Here is a 20,889-nt window from a genome sequence, read left to right as displayed (position 1 = left end):
TTCAAAAACACTTTATCTTAGAATTTTATGAAAGAAAATGAAAACACTTCTGAGTGAGTTTGACAGCTGGACCGTAGCCGCTGATGTGTAATGCTGGTGGTGCGGTGTTGATGAAGGAGCCCTCACTGCGGGGCGTTGTCTGTGACTTGTTGCCATGGGAAGTACACAGAGCCATCACGTGAACAGGGAGGCAAGGAGATTGTTTTTTGGGTAAGGATCATTCAACAAAAACATATCAAGCACCTATTAAGTACGAAGAGCTGGGCAGTGCCCTGGGGACACAGAGGTGAGTCACACACACACACACCCGCATCCCCGCATCCCTGCCTTTTCTGCCTGTAGAGCCAGGCAGGCCTGCTTCAGCTGCTCATTCTGCCACTTGTGTATCACCTTGAAAAGTTACCTGAACTCCTTAAGCCTTAGTTTAGACATCTGTGAAGTGGGGATAATACTGCCTACCTCACAGACTACTCTCACCATTACTAAGATTATGAACGTCAATTGCTGGGCTTAGAGTATGTGCCCAGGAAATGGTAGGGTGTTTTTTTGTTTTTTTCATTTTTAGTTACTTAAATTCATTTATCATAATGATTGAGTAAAGATTTGAGTAGTGTGTGTAGAAGAAATCGAACTAGAGTCGTTGGGGAAGGCTTGGCCAAGGAAGTGCGTTAGATCGGAGTGTGGAAGATGAGTGGATTGACTTCCTTGGCACAAAAGGATGTCAGGAGCAGCATGAGCCGGCCCGGCGGTGCGGGGGGAGCAGCAGATGCTCCCGCGGGCTGCAGAGTCCAGGCGGCGGGCGAGGAGAAGCAGGTTGGCATCTGCTGAGAAACATCAGTTGGAAGAAAAGCAGTGACACCACTGGGGAGACCAAACTGCAAGTTGAGGTGACGGAAGGGCGTAGGTTACACGTGGCTCTTGTCTTCATCTCCCCCTTCCCCAGGCCGGGCTGCTGCCCTGGGCCCGTGGCGCTGGCTCTTTGCCCGCCGGCTGTCCTGACTGCTTGTGTCCAGGCCGTCCTGCCCTCCTGACGCCTGCTTCACTCCACCCCGGGTGTGCTGAGGCTGGCGACCCTGTAGCCGGCTCTGCCCTCCCTCCTGTCACAGGCCCTCACTGCTGGGCACCGAGGTGCACACCTGGAGTTGATGCGTCAGGTGAACGCGTGGGGAAGCTGTTTTCTTCAGGAATTTGATGCCACTAGAACATTTAAAATTACACATGTGGCTGGCACCTGTTTCAGTTGTGTCTGGAGAAGTACAGTCTGAGGTTCAGGTGTACTCTGAGTTTCAGAACAGTCCACACTCCCTGTTCTTGAAGTAAAATCTGTTGCTTTTCCTAGTTAACAAAGATAAAACTTTCAAACAGAATCAGTTAGATTTTACTTAAAGTAAAATACTTTCTTTTTTAAAAAAATATATTTTGTTGATTTTTTACAGAGAGGAAGGGAGAGGGATAGAGAGTTAGAAACATCAATGAGAGAGAAACATCGATCAGCTGCCTCCTGCACACCCCCTACTGGTAATGTGCCCGCAACCAAGGTACATGCCCTTGACCTGAATCAACCTGGGACCTTTCAGTCCGAAGGCCGACGCTCTATCCACTGAGCCAAACCGGCTTCGGCTAAAGTAAAATACTTTACATATTGCCTCTTTTTGGCTAGCTTGAATGTGCAGAGTAATGAAGTAATAAATATTAAGCCCAATAAAATGTTGAAACTAGAGATTTTCTCCTAAATTCATTATTGTTAAATTGAAATATGATGGACTGCTTTGTGGAAAATTATTGTCTCAACTTTAATTTGGGAGAACATCTTTTAGTACTTCTCAGAAAGTTTTTCTTTTTCCCCTCACTCATTAAGCATTGATATCCACATTAAACAATGATGTCCCTCGATATCCACGGAATTGGTTCCAGAATCCGCCCAGATACCAAAATCCACAGATGCTCAAGACCCTTATGTACAATGGTGTCGTATTTGCATATAATCCATGCACATCCCCATGTATACTTTTTTCTTTTTAATCCTCACCTGAGGATATGTTTATTGATTTTAGAGAGAGAGGGAGGGAGAGAAAGAGAGAGAAACATCGATGTGTGAGAAAAACATCGATAGGTTGCCTCCTATATGTGCCCATACCAGGGATTGAACCTGCAACCTAGGTATGTGCCTTGACAGGGAATTGAACCCACAACTGTTTTAGTATAGGGGATGATGCTGCACCCAGCCATCTGGCTGGGGCCCTCCTGTATACTTTAAGTCATCTCTAGATTACTTATAATACCTACTACAATGTAAATGCTATATAAATAGTTGTTATACTGTGTGGTAACAAAAAAAATCTACATATTCAGTTCAGATGCGATCATTGTGGGTCCAACTACTAGTACATGTCAGCATCAATGTAACTTTCAAATATTTTTTTTCCACTTTTTTTTATTAAGGTATTATATGTGTACATATCTTACCATTGTCCCCCCCACCCCACACCCATACATGCCCTCACCCCCCAGAGTTTTGTGTCCATTGGTTATGCTTATATGCATGCATACAAGTCCTTCGGTTGATCTCTTATGTCCCCCACCTCTCCCTAACCTTCCCCCAGTAATTTGACAGTCTGTTTGATGCTTTACTGTCTCTGTATCTATATTTTTGTTCATCAGTTTATAATGTTCTTTATTATCCATAAATGAGTGAGATCATGTGGTATTTTTCTTTCATTGACTGGCTTATTTCACTTAGCATAATGTTCTCCAGTTCTATCCAGGTGGTTTCAAATGATGAGAATTCCTTTTTTACGGCAGCATAGTATTCCATTGTGTAGATGTACCACAGTTTTCTGATCCAGTCATCTGCTGGCGGGCACCTAGGTTGTTTCCAAATCTTAGCTATTGTAAATTGTGCTGCTATGAACATAGGGGTGCATATATCCTTTCTGATTGGTGTTTCTAGTTTCTTCGGATATATTCCCAGGAGTGGGATTACTGGGTCAAATGGGAGTTCCATTTTCAGTTTTTTGAGGAAATTCCATACTGTTCTCCACAGTGGCTGCACCAGTCTGCATTCCCACCAGCAGTGCACGAGGGTTCCTTTTTCTCTGCATCCTCGCCAACACTTGTCGTTTGTTGATTTGTTGATGGTAGCCATTCTGACAGGTGTGAGATGGTACCACATTGTTGTTTTGATTTGCATCTCTCAGATAATCAGTGACTTTGAGCATGTTTTCATGTGTCTCTTGGCCTTCCTTCTGTCTTCTTTTGAGAAGATTCTATTTAGGTCCGTTGCCCATTTTTTTATTGGATCATTTATCTTCCTTTTATTAAGTTGCATAAGCTGCCTGTAGATGTTGGAGATTAAACCTTTATCAGTGATAGCATTTGCAAATACGTTCTCCCATAGAGTGGGCTTTCTTGTTGTTTTGTTGATGGTTTCTTTTGCTGTAAAAAAGCTTTTTATTTTGATGTAGTCCCATTTGTTAATTTTCTCTTTAGCTTCCATTGCCCTAGGGGTAGTGTCAGTGAAGAAGTTCTTTTGGCATATGTCTGAGATTTTGTTGCCCGTGGATTCCTCTAGTATTTTTATGGTTTCCCATCTTATGTTTAAGTCCTGTATCCATTTTGAGTTTATTTTTGTGTATGGTGTAAGTTGGTGATCTAGTTTCATTTTTTTGCATGTATCTGTCCAATTTTCCCAACACCATTTATTGAAGAGACTGTCTTGACTCCATTGTATGTTCATGCCTCCTTTGTCAAATATTAATTGAGCATAGTGGTTTGGGTCGATATCTGGATTCTCTATTCTGTTCCATTGATCTATATGTCTGTTCTTGTGCCAGTACCAGGCTGTTTTGAGAACTGTGGCTTTGTAATACATCTTGAGGTCTGGTATTGAGATCCCTCCTACTTTATTCTTCTTTCTCAGGATTGCTGTGGCTATTCGGGTTTTTTTTTTATTCCAGATGAATTTTTGGAGAGTTCTTTCTAGGTATGTGAAATATGCTGTTGGTATTTTGATGGGGAGTGCATTGAATCTGTAGATTGCTTTGGGTAGTATGGACATTTTAATGATGTTGATTCTACCAATCCATGAACATGGTATGTTCTTCCATCTGTTTACGTCTTCCTCTATCTCTTTTTTCAGTGTCCTGTAGTTTTCCGTGTATAGGTCTTTTACCTCCTTCGTTAAGTTTATTCCTAGGTATCTTAGTTTTTTTGGTGCGATGGTAAATGGGATTGCTTTTTTAGTCTCTCTGTCTGTAAGTTCACTATTGGTGTATAGAAATGCCATAGATTTCTTGGCGTTAATTTTGTATCCTGCTACATTGCCGAATTCATTTATTAAGTCTATTAGTTTTTTGATGGAGTCTTTTGGGTTTTTTATGTACAATATCATGTCATCTGCAAATAAGGGCCGCTTTACTTCTTCTTTTCCAATTTGGATGCCTCTTATTTCTTCTTCTTGTCTAATTGCAATGGCTAATACTTCCAGTACTATGTCAAACAGGAGTGGTGAGAGAGGGCATCCCTGTCTTGTTCCTGTTCTTAGGGGAAATGGTTTTAGTTTTTGTCCATTGAGTATGATGTTTGCTGTGGGTTTATCATATATAGCTTTTATTATGTTGAGGTATGGTCCTTCTATTCCCACTTTGTTGAGAGTTTTTATCAAGAAAGGGTGTTGGATTTTGTCAAATGCTTTTTCTGCATCTATTGATATGACTATGTGATTTTTTTCTCTCAATTTGTTTATGTGATGTATCACGTTTATTGATTTGCGGATATTGTACCATCCTTGCATTCCTGGGATAAATCCTACTTGGTCATGGTGTATGATCTTTCTGATGTACTGCTGGAGCCGATTTGCTAGAATTTTGTTGAGGATTTTGGCATCTATGTTCATGAGGGATATTGGTCTGTAATTCTCTTTCATTGTGTTGTCTTTATCAGGTTTTGGTATTAGGGTGATGCTGGCTTCATAGAAGGAGCCTGGAAGTGTTCCTTCCTCTTGAATTTTTTGGAATAGTCTGAGGAAGATAGGTTTTAGTTCTTCCTTGAATGTTTGGTAAAACTCTCCTGTGAAGCCGTCTGGCCCTGGGCTTTTGTTTGCCGGAAGCTTTTTGATGACTGCTTCAATTTCTTCCATAGTTACTGGCCTGTTGAGCTGTTTAGATTCTTCCTGATTGAGTTTTGGAAGGTTATATTTTTCTAGGAATATGTCCATTTCCTCCAGGTTGTCCAGTTTGTTGGAATAGAGTTGTTCGTAGTATGTTGTAACAATCCTTTGTATCTCGGCGGGGTCTGTTGTTATTTCACCACTTTCATTTCTGATTTTGTTTATTTGGGTCCTCTCTCTTTGCTTCTTGGTGAGCCTGGCTAGAGGTTTATCAATCTTGTTTATCCTTTCAAAGAACCAACTCTTGGTTTTGTTGATCTTTTGTATTGTTTCTTTGGTTTCTATGTCGTTTATCTCCGCTCTGATCTTTGTTATTTCCTTCCTTCTGCTTACACTGGGCTTTTCTTGTTGCTCTCTCTCTAACTCTTTGAGTTGTTGGGTTAGGTAATTTATTACCATTGTTTCTTGTTTTTTGCAGTAGGCTTGTAGAGCTATGAACTTCCCTCTCAGGACTGCTTTCGCTGTGTCCCATAGATTTTGGATTGTTGTGTTTTCATTGTCATTTGTTGCCATGATGTTTTTTATTTCTTCCTTGATGTCTTTAGTAACCCAGTCATTGTTTAATAGCATGCTGTTTAGTCTCCATGTGTTTGATTTCTTTGGATTGTTTTTATTGTATTTGATTTCCAGTTTTATGCCGCTGTGATCTGAGAAGATACTTGATATGATTTCTATCTTCTTAAATTTGGAGAGACTTTGCCTATGTCCTAACATATGGTCTATCTTTGAAAATGACCCATGTGCACTTGAGAAGAATGTATATTCTGTGGCTTTGGGGTGAAATGTCCTGAATATGTCGATTAATTCCATCTGGTCTAGTGAGTCATTTAGGATTGATGTTTCTTTGCTGATTTTTTGTTTAGAGGATTTGTCCAATGGTGATAGTGGGGTATTAAAGTCTCCTACTATGATTTTATTGCTGCCAATCTCTCCTTTGATATCTTCCAGGAGTTTTTTTTATGTATTTCGGTGCTCCTGTATTTGGTGCGTATATGTTTACAAGAGTTATTTCTTCTTGTTGGATTGCTCCCTTTAGTATTATGAAGTGACCTTCATTATCTCTTGTTATGTCCTTCACTTTGAGATCTAATTTGTCGGATATAAGTATTGCTACCCCAGGTTTTTTTTCATTTCCATTCGCCTGGAAAACCTTTTTCCATCGCTTCATTCTCAGTCTGTATGCGTCTTTTTTTCTGAGGTAGGTTTCCTGTAGACAGCAGATATATGGATTTTGTTTTCTTATCCAATCAGTTACCCTGTGTCTTTTGATTGGGGCATTCAATCTATTTACATTTAAAGTTATTATTGGCCGAAACCGGTTTGGCTCAGTGGATAGAGCGTCGGCCTGCGGACTGAAAGGTCCCAGGTTCGATTCCGGTCAAGGGCATGTACCTTGGTTGCGGGCACATCCCCAGTAGGGGGTGTGCAAGAGGCAGCTGATCGATGTTTTCTAACTCTCTATCCCTCTCTCTTCCTCTCTGTAAAAATTCAATAAAGATATATTTAAAAATATATATATATATAAAGTTATTATTGATAGGTACTTATTTGTCGCCATTTTTATTCTATACTGTGTTCCTTCTTTGCTTCCTATTTCTTTCTTTTTTTTTTTTTTAAAGCAGATCCTTTAGCATTTCTTGCATTGCTGGTTTGGTGGTGATAAACTCCCTTAGTCCTTTTTTGTCTGTGAAGCTCCTGATTTCACCTTCAGTTTTGATTGATAGCCTTGCGGGGTACAGTATTCTTGGATTCAGACCCTTCCTTTGCATGACTTTGTATATTTCATTCCATTCCCTTCTGGACTGATGAGTTTTTCTTGAGAAATCAGTTGCTAGTCTGATGGGGGTTCCTTTGTATGTAACTTTCTGTCTCTCTCTGGCCGCTTTTAAGATTCTTATTTTGTCATTGGTGTTTGCCAATCCTACATAATAAAATGGTAATATGTAAATTACCATCACTCCGCTACGCCCACGATTGGGCCAGCAGGAGGCGCAGGGGGCGGGACTCAGGGTGGCCGGGGTAGCTGATTGTGCCATGGCTGCCCCGGAGGCTTTCGGAAGGCCTGGGGGACCTGGCCGGCTGTCTGCTCCAGCGCAAGGCCTTTCGAAAGCCTCCGCAGCGCCGGAGGCTTTCGGAAGGCCTGGGGTACCCGCGGACAGCCAGCCTGCTGGTGCACCAGGTGCATGATTAAATCATGCACTGGGCCTCTAGTTTAATTATAATGTGCCTTGACGTCGGTCTTTTGGGGTTCATTTTGCTTGGGACTCTGTGAGCTTCTTGGATTTGTGTGGGTTTTTTCTTCCCTATATCAGGGAAGTTTTCTGTTATTATTTCTTCAAACAGGTTTTCTATTCCTTGCTCAGTTTCCATTCCTTCAGGTACCCCTATTATTCGGATGTTGTTTTGTTTCATGTTGTCCCGAAGTTCCCTTAGGCTCTCCTCATTCTTTCTAATTTTTGTTTCTAGAAGCTGTTGTACTTGGGTATTTTTTTCCATCTTGTCTTCTAGCTCACTTTTGCGGTCCTCTGCTTCTTCTAGTCTACTCTTGATGCTTTCTATTGAGTTCTTTACAGCAGCGATGTCATTTCTTATTTCTTCTTGGTTCTTCTTAATTTCCTCTTGGTTCTTACTCATATTGTCGAATTTGTCTTCCATTCTTTTCAGCCACCTTATGACCATTTCTCTGAATTCTTTCTCTGATAGGTTGCTTGCCTCGAATTCGTTTACTTCCTTTTCTGGTGATGCCTGCTTTTCTTTCCTATGGGGGCTGTTTCTTTGTCTCCCCATGGTCTCTCTTCTCCGGATGTCTGGTTATATAGTTCTCTCTCTCCTTTTCTTGGTGCAGTGAAGAGTTCCTTTGAATCCGTGTTTGCGCAGATTGGGGGCTGGTGTTCTGGTGCTCACAGCTGTTCAATGTTCGCCGTTGTCGCGGAAAGTCAGGCCTCCAATAAAACCCTCCTTTCCTTGCAAGATGGCGAGTTTTCCTCCTCTGAGCCCGCTGCTCCGAGAGGGGACCCAGCCGCTGTGGGTGCTGCAAGGTCAGAGGAACCCTGCCTAGCACTCCTCCACCTTCTCCTGGAGTTTAGCTGTCCCTTAGCTTGCCAACAGACACTCCCCGTGCGAATCTCAGCTGTTCTTACTCTCCGCCCCAGGACCAGGCTTAGAACGTGTGTCTATTCAGCCGCCATATTTTTTTTTGAACTTTCAAATATTTTTGATCTGTGTTTGGTTGAATCTACAGGTGGGGAACCTGTGGCTACAGAGGATGGCCTATATTTGCCAAACTCATGCTGTTGTAGATTCTGGGAACACAGAATCAGACAGAGCCCCAGCCCTGGGTAGCTTATTTCTGGCGGGAAGGACAGACAAGCAAACAAAGTGCCAGTTAGGACTGGGCGTGATTTTAAGCAGTGGCTGCTCAGGGTGGAGGTGGGGAGGTTTTGGTCTGATCCACTGGGAAAGCGGTGCCACTTCTGAGAAAGAACAGATTGGTGGAGTTTCACGCAGGACATGTGAGGTTTGAGGTGTCTCTTAGGTCATCCGGGAAAGGGTATCAAGTCAGCAATTGGACAAATGAGCCTCGGGCTCAGGAGATGGAGGGGTTTGGGGCCAGGAAATGTATTTGAGTGATTTATTTACAAGCCATGGGGTGGGTAGAATCACCCAGGAGTGCGTGTCACAGGGATGAGGACCAAGGACTGAGCCCGGGGGTGTGGCAGCACTTACAGATCAGTGAGGGCGGGATCCAAGAAAGGGCACGAGAAGGGAGTGGCCAGGGGGACAGGAAGAAAGCCCGGAGGCTGTGGGGAAAGGGGATGGGCCCATCACTTGGTTATGCTGGTGAGACTTGGACCAGTGACCAGCATGTGGCAGAGGCCGTCAGCCATAGCCCCTTGGGAGCAGCTGCAGCTGAGCGTGGGGGGAGGGGCTGTGGGGTTGGGGGAGTGAAGGATTCAGAGAGAGTGGGAGGCCAGGAGGAGGAATAGCAGACAGACCAGGCTTGTGAGGGTTATCTGGGAAGAGAGGAGGGAACTGGGATGGCAGCGGGAGAGGAGTGGGGGCCCAGGAAACGTGTTTGCTTCTTTGTTGGATTTACCTGAGAGGTATTTGAGCATTAGAGCGGCAGAAGAGATGGGCTCACCAAGAGGCTGAGCTTAGGAAGGCAATGGGGTGACTAATCTATATATATAAAAGCCTAAGCGACCGGCCGACCAGCCAGTAGCTATGGTGTGCACTGACCACCAGGGGGCAGGTGCTCAATGCAGGAGCTGCTGAGCGACAACTTAGCAGAGTGCCCTCTCGCACTCTGGGACCCCTCGGGGGATGTCGGACTGCTGGTTTTGGCCCGATCCCTGCAGGCCAGGCCAAGGGACCTCACCGGTGCACAAATCCGTGCACTGGGCCTCTGGTCCATAATAACAGACAGAGGTGTGGAGGTGCGTAAGGGTGGATGGAGACGGGGGGCGGGGGGAGTTCAAGTGGTAGTGAGAAAAAATAGTTGTACAGACAGGGACTGGGTCCCTGGGGCTGCAGCTGTGATGATAGTCAGCAATGCTTAATATGTGGCTATGTAGGCTATTCATTCATCCTTTCATTCAGTTTTGTTTAAAAATTATAACTCCCTCCCCCTCCACCACCAAATCATCCTATCAAACATAAATAACTAAATTTTCAGTTACAAAGCTATTTAATTGTTTGGTGTTTACATTGTATTGAAATTAATTAATTGTTCTCAGTATCCTGTCAAAAACTGAATAAAACCCTCATGGCAGTTTGTGTTGGAATTTAAGTAATCCATTTAAAGGTCTATTATTCACTGAATGACTCAAGAAGTCATTCCCATTTGTTGTTCTGTTATCTGAGTTCTTTGTACGTATAGCACTTTGCTGCCATCTAGTGTCATAAATTTTTCTTTTTGATTTTTTTTTGGATTTTGGGGAGGATCTGAGACATTTTTAAACTTGGATAAAGGAAACTATTTTTCAGAATACATTGCTGTTTTTAAGTGTTGGGCATTTAAAAAAATATAAATATATATATATTTAATTTATTTCAGAGAGGAAGGGAGAAGGGAGAGAGAGAGAGAAATATCAATGATGAGAGAGAATTATTGATCGGCTGCCTCCTGCACACCCCACACTGGGGATCGAGCCTGAAACCTGGGCATAGTCCCTTGACCGGAATCTAACCCGGGACGCTTCAGTCCCCAGGCTGAACTGAGCCAAACTGAGTTCACTGAGCCAAACTGGCTAGGGCAGTGTTGGGAATTTTTAATAGCAAATCAAAGCAGTAATCCGACTACTCACTAAACATCGTTAAAACATAAATAAAACAAACTAGATATTGAAAAACAGCTTTGTTTTGGATAGAATGGATCAATTTTTAGTACTTATATAATAGAAACATTTTTATTATATAATTAAAGGTTTTATTCAGATTTTTCTTTTAAATGGAGAGCTCTTAAGGATCTTTCTAGACCATAGATCTAACCCTGGATCCTGCTAGTCATCACAAACCTCACCCATGAGAAACTGCTCAGGCTCCTTGTAGTCGCTGACGTAAACTCCTCGCCCCAGGTTAGAGACCTGTGGGTGAGGCTTTGAGTTTTTGCCCAGCTAGAAACACTAGGAGTGTTAGCATTAGGAAGCAGAATCTCCTGTTCGTTATATCTGTCTTCTAGTGAAATGTGGGGAGTGGCATCGGTTGTGGAGAGAAGATATTTTAAGAACGGTGATTGGTGATGAATATATCTCAGATAACCTTGAACAGTCACCGCGCCCGCTCTGCCCTTCCTCTGCCTTCATGGCCAGAGTCTCTCGTGAAGTGTTCCTGGTTTGCCAGAAGCTTCTGTTTGCTTTGAGAATTAGCCAGACACAGCCAGTGTAATGCTACCTGGTGTGGGGTAATTTTTACCGCAGATGGGTACTTCTGGAAAGGGGTTAGACAAATGAGTTTAAGCTGCCATTCCATTGGTAATATAAATAAAGTAAGCTATTTGTTTTCATACTTAGTTTCCATGTGATCTACCTTATAAAAATCCCATAGCCTGTAGGCCTGGACTTTTTTGCTGGAATTTTTCTGGGTTAATTTATTGTCATCCAAATCTGCCTTTATTCCCACCACTCCATGCTGGGGAGAGCTTAGCATGATTGTATAAAGCTTTAATTTGGAATTAAATCACATCAATAAATATTTAATCGTATGGTAGAGAATGGAGAGTACTTATTTCCTCCAAAGTGAATTCCCGAAAGCACGCAGCCTGGAATTAAAATGAATTAGTCATGAAATAAAGCCAGGAGTAACATGGGAGCCGGGCGGAGTCCCTGGGAGCTCAGCGTTGACCTGTACGTGTAGTGCATGCTAAGTGTGAGTTTGTGCATCTTCCTGCCCAAGCTGCCGTCCTTCGAATAGGCTGCTTAGCTTCGTGAGTTTTTCTTGAGGGACTGGAATGTCTTTCTCACAGTGGCCTTTGCCCAACACGGGCCTTGGGGAAGCTGGCAGGCACCTGAGGCCGTTGGCCCAGTGCTGCACTTACTGCCCTTTCTTTCCCGTTCCCATTGCTCTGCCCCTCGGCCTTGTTCGTGAGTCCTGGGCAGTAGCCTTCATGATGGGGTGCCCTCTGACCCTGTGTCTCCAAGCATCCCCACCGGTAGTGCTAGGGGCACCGTTTCCTGTACTCTCTCATCATCTCTGTTCCCTGCACGTTTCTACTCCTGCCGTAGATTAAATCGTGCGCCATTGCACAGTTCCCTTTCTCACTGTTCTGTCTTACGGGGTTTATAGAACAAAGGTAAGCTGGCCTTTAATTAGAATGACCCTAAAGGTGAAGAGTGTTTTCTATACCTTTGAAGTATTTGGTTGAAGTATTTTGTAATTTGAAACTTGTTCAGTCTGTGATGCTTTATTAAGCTAACTCTATAAGTAATTTCTAATAAGTAATCTTAGTAACTAATGCCCGTTAAGGCACGTGTTTAGTTGCCCATTTGTTGTCTGCTTGTAAAAGCAAACTGAACTGATCTTTGCAGGGCGATCTGAAAGCGTACCTGCGCAACGAGCAGGAGCACATTCGGGGGGACTCGCAGACCATGCTGCTGCAGCGGATGGCGTGTGAGATCGCCTCGGGGCTGGCGGCCATGCACAAGCTGCACTTCCTGCACAGGTGGGTCCGTCCGGGGGGGAGGCCGTGCAGTTGGTCAGAGGGCCTGTGAAAAGCTCCAAGAGACGGACTGGAGAGTCCACTCCGGCTTACATTGCAGAAGCTGTCCTGTGCTTCCCAGTGTCAGAATAAGTTGGGCTTCGTTTAAATCAATACCGGGGGACACAACGTCATAATACAGCCTGAGCTCTAGGAATTATTCCCCAATTTCAAAGACTGTACCAAGTTATACATTGCTCTGCATGAGAAGAAACATCCCGAGCCTACCCCCTGACATCTCCCGTGTCCTTGTCATGTCAGCCTTAGGTTCCGGTTCTGCCTGCTAGGTCTCACGGTGTGTCCCATGTCACTGCCCTGGGAGAGGATGAGAGGGCCCAGGAGGCTCACGGCAGGTCTTAGCACTGGTTTCTGGCCAGGGCTCCAGAGGCCTGCCGTGTGGTGCAGGAGGTCAGCGGTTGTGTGAGCAGCACAGCGGTGGGTAAACACCTTTCTGTCAAAACTTTCTGGTCCTGCTCACACAACCGCGGCTCCCTGGAGCACGTTGTGTTCAGATCATTGATGTAATTTTGTAATTAAAACAACAAAGGGCTTTGAGTCCTACCTGATCTGATGGTTCTGTGAACCCAAAGGGAGAGTTCTGCTTATTCTCTAGCCTTTGAGCTCTGATTTATGTTTAAAATTATTTTTTGGGTCTCCTGGGAAACCAGGCAGTGTCTCTTTAGTTGAATTTAATTAACATTTAACTCTTAATAATCTAAAGACCTAAAAAAGGGACACCTATGTGTATTGATGTGAAGGAATGTCTATGAAACATTATGCTTTTTAAAAGGCAGGTTGGCTCGGCTGGTGTGTTTAAGTGGTTGAGTGTCAGGAACCAAGAGGTCACAAGGTTCGATTCCCGGTCAGGGCACATGCCTGGGTTTTGGGCTCAATCTTCAGGAGGGCGCATGGAGGAGGCAGCCATTCGATGATGTTCCTCTCTCTCATTGATGTTTCTGTCTCTCCCTCTCCCTTCCTCTCTCTAAAAAAACAATAAAAAATTTTTTTTCAAAAGGAAGGTTAGACTGGGATATATTTATAGAATGACAATTTTTTAAAGATTGTATTGATTTGAGAGAGAGGGAGGAAGGGAGAGGGAGATAAAGAAACATCAATCAGCTGCCTCCTGCACGCCCTCTACTGGGGATCATGCCCACAACCCTGGCACGTGCCCTGAATGAGAATCAAACCGGCCAGGGCGGTAGAGCATTTTTAAAGTTGGAATTTAGAATATGTATTGGCTGACTCAAAGTCAGGTTTTCTGTGTTGGTTGAAAATAGACTAGCCCACATGTCCGGCTGGAAGCTGTGGGCTGCATTGGGAAGCTGCTGTAGGGAAGCACCCAGTCACCGTTCCTCTCGCTGTCGTTTAAGGAGAGAGCCAGGCCTGGCTTTAGGTGCATTTTTGCAGTCAGCACAGGACATCCATGACAGTCAGTAACTTTCGGTCATTTTGCCTGCCATTTGCTACCAGGCATTCAGATTACTCAGGAAAGCACAGGAGTGAGTGGGGTGTGGTTGGTTCTGAAAAACGGCTGCAGTGGCATTGAGCTGTTCATGAGAGCAGTCCTTTTGCAGATGGGGAAACTCCAGATCGGGTGCGAGTTGAGGACAAGTCGGGTGGGGGCTCCTTAGAACCGTGAGCTCCCAGTTCCTGTGTCTGTCGCCCCAGTCTCTCGGGTGGCTGCGTCGTGTGCAGTCACTGGCAGCTGAGGCGACAGTAGGCGCTGCCAAGGGGAGCGAGCCAGAGCCTCAGAGAGCCTTTCAGAGCCGGGTTGCTGGCGGCCTCCGCACAGACCTGTTTTTCAGCTCGGAGGGAGAATACCCTGGCATGTTTGTGTTTCCTCACCTGAACCGGCATTGACGTCAGGAGTCCACGCTGCTGTTGAGAAGCTGCACCTTGTGTTTCTCTCATCTTGAGCTCTGCATGTTTTGGGCTTCAGAGAGTCTCTACTTTTTACCGATTTCTGAATCAGAAGATCTCATTATCGTCTGGAATCTGGGTAGCACTTACCAGTTCCTGTGTGTATGATTTTATCCGTAGGAAGATCAGCCCTTGCAGTCCAGCCCTGTTGTTTGTGAGGGCACTGAGGCTCTGGTGTGTTAAGTGACTGAGACTAGTGCCAGGTCTGACTGGGGACTGGCGTGTTGGGAGTGGAGGGAGGGAGCAGGTTTAGCAGAAATCCCCCGTCATACCACTGTCTTCCTCCTCCTTAGCCCTGGCTGTTAGCAGAGGCATCTCTTCTGCCCTGAGACTGTCAGTGGAGCTGGGTTAGAGGTTTGCAGTGCCTTTACAAGGTGCAGATGCCTTTTGCACGTAACGTCCCATCTTTCACCTGACCTTCACATCTGAAATCTAGATGCCCACAGTGACCACGAGTGAGGAGGGGGAGGAAGCGGGCAGTCCGGGAATGGCTGGAATGGCCTGAGCAGAAAGTGTCCGGAGCCCAGGCCTGAGAGGGCGCGCACGCCACTGTCGGAATGCTGGCGCCCAGCTTTTAATTCTGGTCTCAGGAGGGAGGTGTGGGGAGGCTGAGAAGGGTCTGTTCATAGAAACTCCAGAGGTGCTCATCGGTGGTGCTCAGCAGCAGGACCTCTGTTGGCAAAACCTGCGCACGTCCAGTTGCAGCTTTCAGTCCAGTGGGTAAAGCTGCCCCCTTACAGCGCTTTCCTGTTTCCGCCCTCAAATGGCATGCTACTTCTGCTCCCTCCGTCCCTTCCCCTCTTCCCAAAACGTAGGGGCCAATTCCGTTCTTAAGACTGGAAGTTTCTCTATTGTTTGTAGCAATGGAGTCGGGGGGCGGGGGGCCCAGGTTTTCCCAGACACATCCACAGGTCTGAAGGCTTCTGGATGGAATGCCGAAAATCACCGTGTGTCAACAGAGAATGTGTAGAGAGGAATTTCGTGTAACTTGATTATTTGGGAGATTAATTGGAAATTCAGATCAGCACATGTTTATGAAGAACCAGCCATACGGTGCAGCGCTCTGGCTGTTAACGCAGTGGTGGGGAGTGACTGATGTTGAAAAGGTGAAATGCTGCTGTCCTGTCAGCTTTGGGACCCTAACAAAGGCTCTTCACTTCTCTGTGCTCGGGTTTGCTGTCTATAAATGGGGAAAATAGTAGTATCCACCCCAAAGGTTTGATGTGAAGATTAAATGAGCTAACGACACCCGGAACGTGCTTAGAGAAACGAGTTGTGTAAAGTAAGTGCTTTGTAAACATTAGCCATTAGCATGTAATTGCATCAGTGTTATATACCAAGTTGCCATTGAATTATATCAGTGTTAGTTATTGCTGTTGTCATTCTCATTATTATATTTCAGATGTGAGCTTTGGAAATTAAAATCTTTGAAAGGAAGGATTTAAGAGTTAGTTTAAGTTTTTGGTCTTCTATCCTATAAAGACAAACATTTTAAATTTTGGACTATAGATTTTCAGTTTTTGATAACTTTTATTCATGATTTAAAACTATAAATTCATTTTTAATTTAATGGCTTTTTTTTTATGTGTATGCCAGTTGATGATTTAAAAAATTCCAAGGACTAAAGCCAAAATAAAAGAAATTTAATCTGTCGTCTATATAGGAAGTTCCTTTAAGAAAAGTAATTTTTTTCAAATTATGTGTTTCTGAAAATCAGTTTGTTCTTAAATAAACTATATAAATTGTTTTAAGTAACTCTTGCAAATGTCCTCTTTAGCTCCCTGGTGGAGAGGAGGAGTTTGGAGGAGATGAGAGTAATTTGAAAAGGGCCTCCTCCTAATGCCTGCATATCCCTGAAAAGGAAGTTAAACACAAACACGTTTGATAATGTAAACTGCGGGGGCAAGAGCCTTGAAGTTGTAACTTTATTAATCTTTACTAGACTATTACTCAAGTAATACAGGTTATTGTAAAAAATGTTCAGACAATTTAGACAATAGTATTTTAGAGTTCTTTCTTGACCACTCCTTGACTAGGAAAGGACCCATAAACCTGGTGTTAATGCAGCACAAGGTACAGATATGCTCAGTATTTGACCTTACCCGTCATAGGTAGTTGTAAAAATATCTGATCATCTCCACTATTTAAGTCACTAAAATATGATATATAATCCATTTTCTATAAAAAGAGAATTTTAAAATATAAATTATTAAGTAGGGAGCTCAAAATATTACTCTGATTCCCAGAGAAAGCCTTTTTCCATAGCGATGTCCTGTCACGTTTTCTGGTCACGGATTTTCCTTGTTCTTGAGTTCACTTCCCTCTCTCTGTTTTCAGCGACTTAGCCCTGCGGAATTGTTTTCTTACCTCGGATCTAAATGTGAAAGTGGGAGACTACGGAATAGGATTCAGCAGGTACAAGGTAAGCCAGAGGTTCGCAGGTTCTCTCCTTCGTCGTTAGTCTGATTTAATTGTTCATGGTGCCAAGGTGGTAAGAGCACAGAATGCCACTCCTTCTCTGAAAGAGGGGTGAGAATCTTGTTCAGGTTGCCTTTTTGGAGAGAGGTTGGTTCCCGTCATTTAAGTAGGAGTGTTGGCGTCTGATGTGTGGTTTTTCTAAATCAGTGACTTTGTACTGGAGGTTGGGTTTCAGCTTCCCTGGTGCTTTGTTTAAAAAGACGTACACTGGGTGTAATTGATATAGTTTGATGCTGTATAACAAATGTTAGAGTGCACTTGGGCAATATAATTATTCATGTGTATAATAAAATATACATGCCACATAACTATTTCTCCTATGTTCAGTAAAATTTTGGGTCAAATTCAGTAAGCTTGTCGTTTAGGTTTTTAAACTGTCATAAATATATCCCCAAAGAAAGGAAGAAGTAGATGAGGTTTTATCTGTGTGTTTGTGTAGCCCAACGGAAGGGAAGGAGGTAGCTTGATGTGGGGCAAAGAAGGCAACTGTCCGCCCCACGCTGCCAGGAGACCTTGGCGAAGCCACCGACCTCCTTTTCTAAGCAGCAACACGAGGATAACACCTGTGCTGTGTTAGGGGGTTCGTGTGGCCCTCGGTACCTTTTAACCAAAAAATATTATGCAAATATAAGTTGGCCATCTGTTGCTATAGTAGCTCTAGTGTCTTGAGCACTTACTGTATATACCAGGCACTCTGAGGTGCTGCCTGCATCATCCCATTTAACCCGCACCCTGAAGAGAGGGGGGGAGTGCGTCACCTCCCTTTATGGGTAAGGGAAGAGGCGGGCATTGTGTTTCCTACCTGGAGTCACCGAGCTGGTTAATGGCTGAACATGGGCTTGCAGCCCAGCCTGTCACTTCTGAAGCCTGCGCCCTATTAACTGGCACACTCCCCTGTTCGGGGCGTAGAGCCCAGCTCTGGGTTCTGGGCATCACATGCAGCGTCCCTTCCTTCCCAGGAAGGGTGACGGAGCGAGTGTTTGTGCTGAGACCAGCTCATGAAGCCCAGGGGCTTTGGAGAACCCTCACCCACCTCCGCCCAGAAAGTCTCTCTTTATGCCCACTTTCTTTTGGGTTGAGTATTGTTTTCTGGGAATGATCTGGAATTAAATTACTGAGCTCATTAAAAGTATGAGAGAATTCAAAATTCTGTGTGCTTTCTAACAAAACAGGAGGATTATATTGAAACAGATGATAAAAAAGTTTTCCCTCTGCGATGGACTGCTCCAGAGTTAGTAACCAGCTTTCAAGACAGACTACTAACTGCAGATCAAACTAAGTACAGTAACATTTGGTATGTATTGATCTACCATTCTACTAGGCTTTTGTGTAGCAAAGTCCTAACTCTTTCTCCTGGAGCACTTTCTTAAAGGAAGTAATTGAAGACGATGTAGGGACTTAAGAGAGTGCCTGGTGGTATGGAAACGACAGTGTATGCATTGATATGGCAGTAGTCACATTGCAGTGACATAATTCACTTTTTGAACACTGCCTCTCTTACCCATTCACCAATAATAAGCTCCATAAAAGCGGGATCCAAGTCCATTTTCTGTGCCTACCACAGGGCCTGGCATATAATACAAATTTAATAAATATTTATTGAAGTGAATGAAAACACAGAAAGGCTAAGTACTTCTTACTTCTTGAACTGGATCGAGAAATGTGGGTCCTTTTATTTCCTCTGATAGAAATGGTCTCTCAGCTTAGATACTGAATATGCTGGTTGTTTTCACTGATTTGTGAAATTAGCATCAGAGAATTTAATTCATGTTATATTGTATTATACAATGTCAGATAATACATTTATTTAATTCCATACAGCTTATTCAGATAAGCCTTCTGGTGGGTATTGATCACAGTCACGTAAACCATCATTATCCAAACCTCGCTGGATATCAGAATCAGTAGGGAGCTTTTCAGAAAAACCATTTCATAGGCCACACTGGCATCTACCAGCTAAGCGTCCTGGAGGGTGCAGGGGGACGCGGGGATCCTAAATATCAAAGTGTTCCTGAAAGCTGCCCAGATAACACACATGCTCAGCCTGGTTTGGGAGCCATCGCCATAAAGAGGAGATAATCATACACGACAGAAGGCAGGAAATGTGGAAGAGAAATGCGGAGACCACGTCGAGGAGGTGAAGAGTCAGTGTCCGTCTGACTTGAGCAGCAGAGGTCATTTCCGTGGGGCCAGGCAGCGGACGTGAGAGCAGGGGGACCAGTGATGAAGGGGCCTTCCTGCCTTTGGTAACGGCCGCACACCTGGAGCATGGAGAGGCCGGGCAGGTGGCGCTCCAGGCACACACATAGCTGGCAGAGTGATGGAGGGAAATCTCTTCATAACAGCAACATGCCCCCAACGACGGGAATAACAACAAGAAATGGGTGGGCTCTAGCCGGTTTGGCTCAATGAATAGAGCGTTGGCTGCGACTGAAGGGTCCCAGCTTCGATTCCAGCCAAGGACATGTGCCTCGGTCACAGGCTCGATCCCTGGCCCTGGTCAGGGCTCATGTGGGAGGCAACCAATCGATGTGTCTCTCTCTGTCTCTTATCCTCCCACTTTCTCTAAAAATCAATGGGAAAATATCCTCAGGTGAAGATTAACAAAAAACACACACACACACACACACAAATAAATGTGAGGGTCCAACAGGGAAGAGTTGTTCATGTAAAGATTTCTTTTAGATACTTTATCATATTTACTACCATTATGAATGGAACTCTTTTTCTACCATAAAACTCAGAATTCAATATATTTATTTTCTATCTAACCATTTTGCTGAACTCTTAAGTCATTTTCATGATCTTTCAAATAATTTCTTTTTTTAAATAAATCTTTATTGTTCAGATTATTATAGTTGTTCCTCTTTTTTCCCCCCATAGCTCCCATCCACCCAGTCCCCACCCCACCCCATGCCCTTACCCCCTCCCCACTGTCCTCATCCATAGGTGTATGATTTTTGTCCAGTCTCTTCCCGCACCCCCCACACCCCTTTCCCCCCGAGGATTGTCAGTCCACTCCCTTTCTATACCCCTGATTCTATTATATTCACCAGTTTATTCTGTTCATCAGATTTTTTATTCACTTGATTTTTAGATTCACTTGTTGATAGATATGTATTTGTTGTTCATAACTTTTATCTTTACCTTTTTCTTCTTCCTCTTTTTAAAGAATACCTTTCAGCATTTCATATAATACTGGTTTGGCGGTGATGAACTCCTTTAGCTTTTTCTTATCTATGAAGCTCTTTATCTGACCTTCAATTCTGAATGATAGCTTTGCTGGGTAGAGTAATCTTGGTTGTAGGTTCTTGCTATTCATCCCTTTGAATATTTCTTGCCACTCTCGTCTGGCCTGCATAGTTTCTGTTGAGAAATCAGCTGACAATCGTATGGGTGCTCCCTTGTAGGTAACTAACTGTTTTTCTCTTGCTGCCTTTAATATTCTCTCTTTGTCTTTTGTTCTTGGCATTTTAATTATGATGTGTCTTGGTGTGGTCCTCTTTGGATTCCTTTTGTTCGCGGTTCTCTGTGCTTCCTGGACTTGTAAGTCTATTTCTTTCACCAGGTGGGGGAAGTTTTCTGTCATTATTTCTTCAAATAGGTTTTCGGTATCTTGCTCTCTCTCTTCTTCTGGCACCCCCATAATTCTGATGTTGGTAAGCTTGAAGTTGTCCCAGAGGCTCCTTACACTATCTTCATATTTGTGGATTCTTTTTTCGTTTTGCTTTTCCAGTTGGGTGTTTATTTCTTTGTATTTCAAATCTTTTACTTGATTCTTGCGATCCTCTAATCTGCTGTTGGATCTCTGTATATTATTTTTAATTTCAGTCAGTGTATGCTAAATTTCTAATTGGCCCTTTTTCATATCCTCGAGGGTCTCACTAAATTTATCGGCCTTTTCTAGAAAATTCTTGAAAAACCTTATAACCGTGGTTTTGAACTCTATATCCAGTCATTTGCTTTCCTCCATTTCTTTCATTTGTGACCTGTTTATTTGTCTCCGCATTTTGGCTGCTTCCCTGAGTTGATAGAGTGGCTTCGTGTGCTAGGTGTCCTATAGGGCCCAGTGGCTCAGCCTCCCCAGTTACCTGAGGTGGACACTCTTGGTGCACCCCTTTGTGGG

The 20,889-nt window shown here is 43.9% G+C and overlaps 1 protein-coding gene across 2 annotated transcripts in view; it reads left to right on the top strand.

Annotated features, from left to right (window-relative positions):
* Nucleotides 1-20,889, top strand: part of LMTK2 (lemur tyrosine kinase 2) — a 65,696-nt gene that overhangs the window by 31,006 nt on the left and 13,801 nt on the right. For both annotated transcript variants that reach the window (XM_079771960.1, XM_079771959.1), the window contains exons 7-9: nucleotides 12,193-12,326; nucleotides 16,623-16,707; nucleotides 17,936-18,057. In XM_079771960.1, the coding sequence (XP_079628086.1) occupies nucleotides 12,193-12,326; nucleotides 16,623-16,707; nucleotides 17,936-18,057 (341 nt within the window). The remainder of the gene's footprint in view (nucleotides 1-12,192; nucleotides 12,327-16,622; nucleotides 16,708-17,935; nucleotides 18,058-20,889) is intronic.

The sequence above is a fragment of the Cnephaeus nilssonii genome (genome assembly GCF_951640355.1).
Source record: "Cnephaeus nilssonii genome assembly, chromosome: 5".
In the NCBI taxonomy this organism is placed as follows: Eukaryota; Metazoa; Chordata; class Mammalia; order Chiroptera; family Vespertilionidae; genus Cnephaeus; species Cnephaeus nilssonii.
Note: the sequence above shows the minus strand (reverse complement) of the source record. Positions and strands in the feature narration are given on the sequence as shown.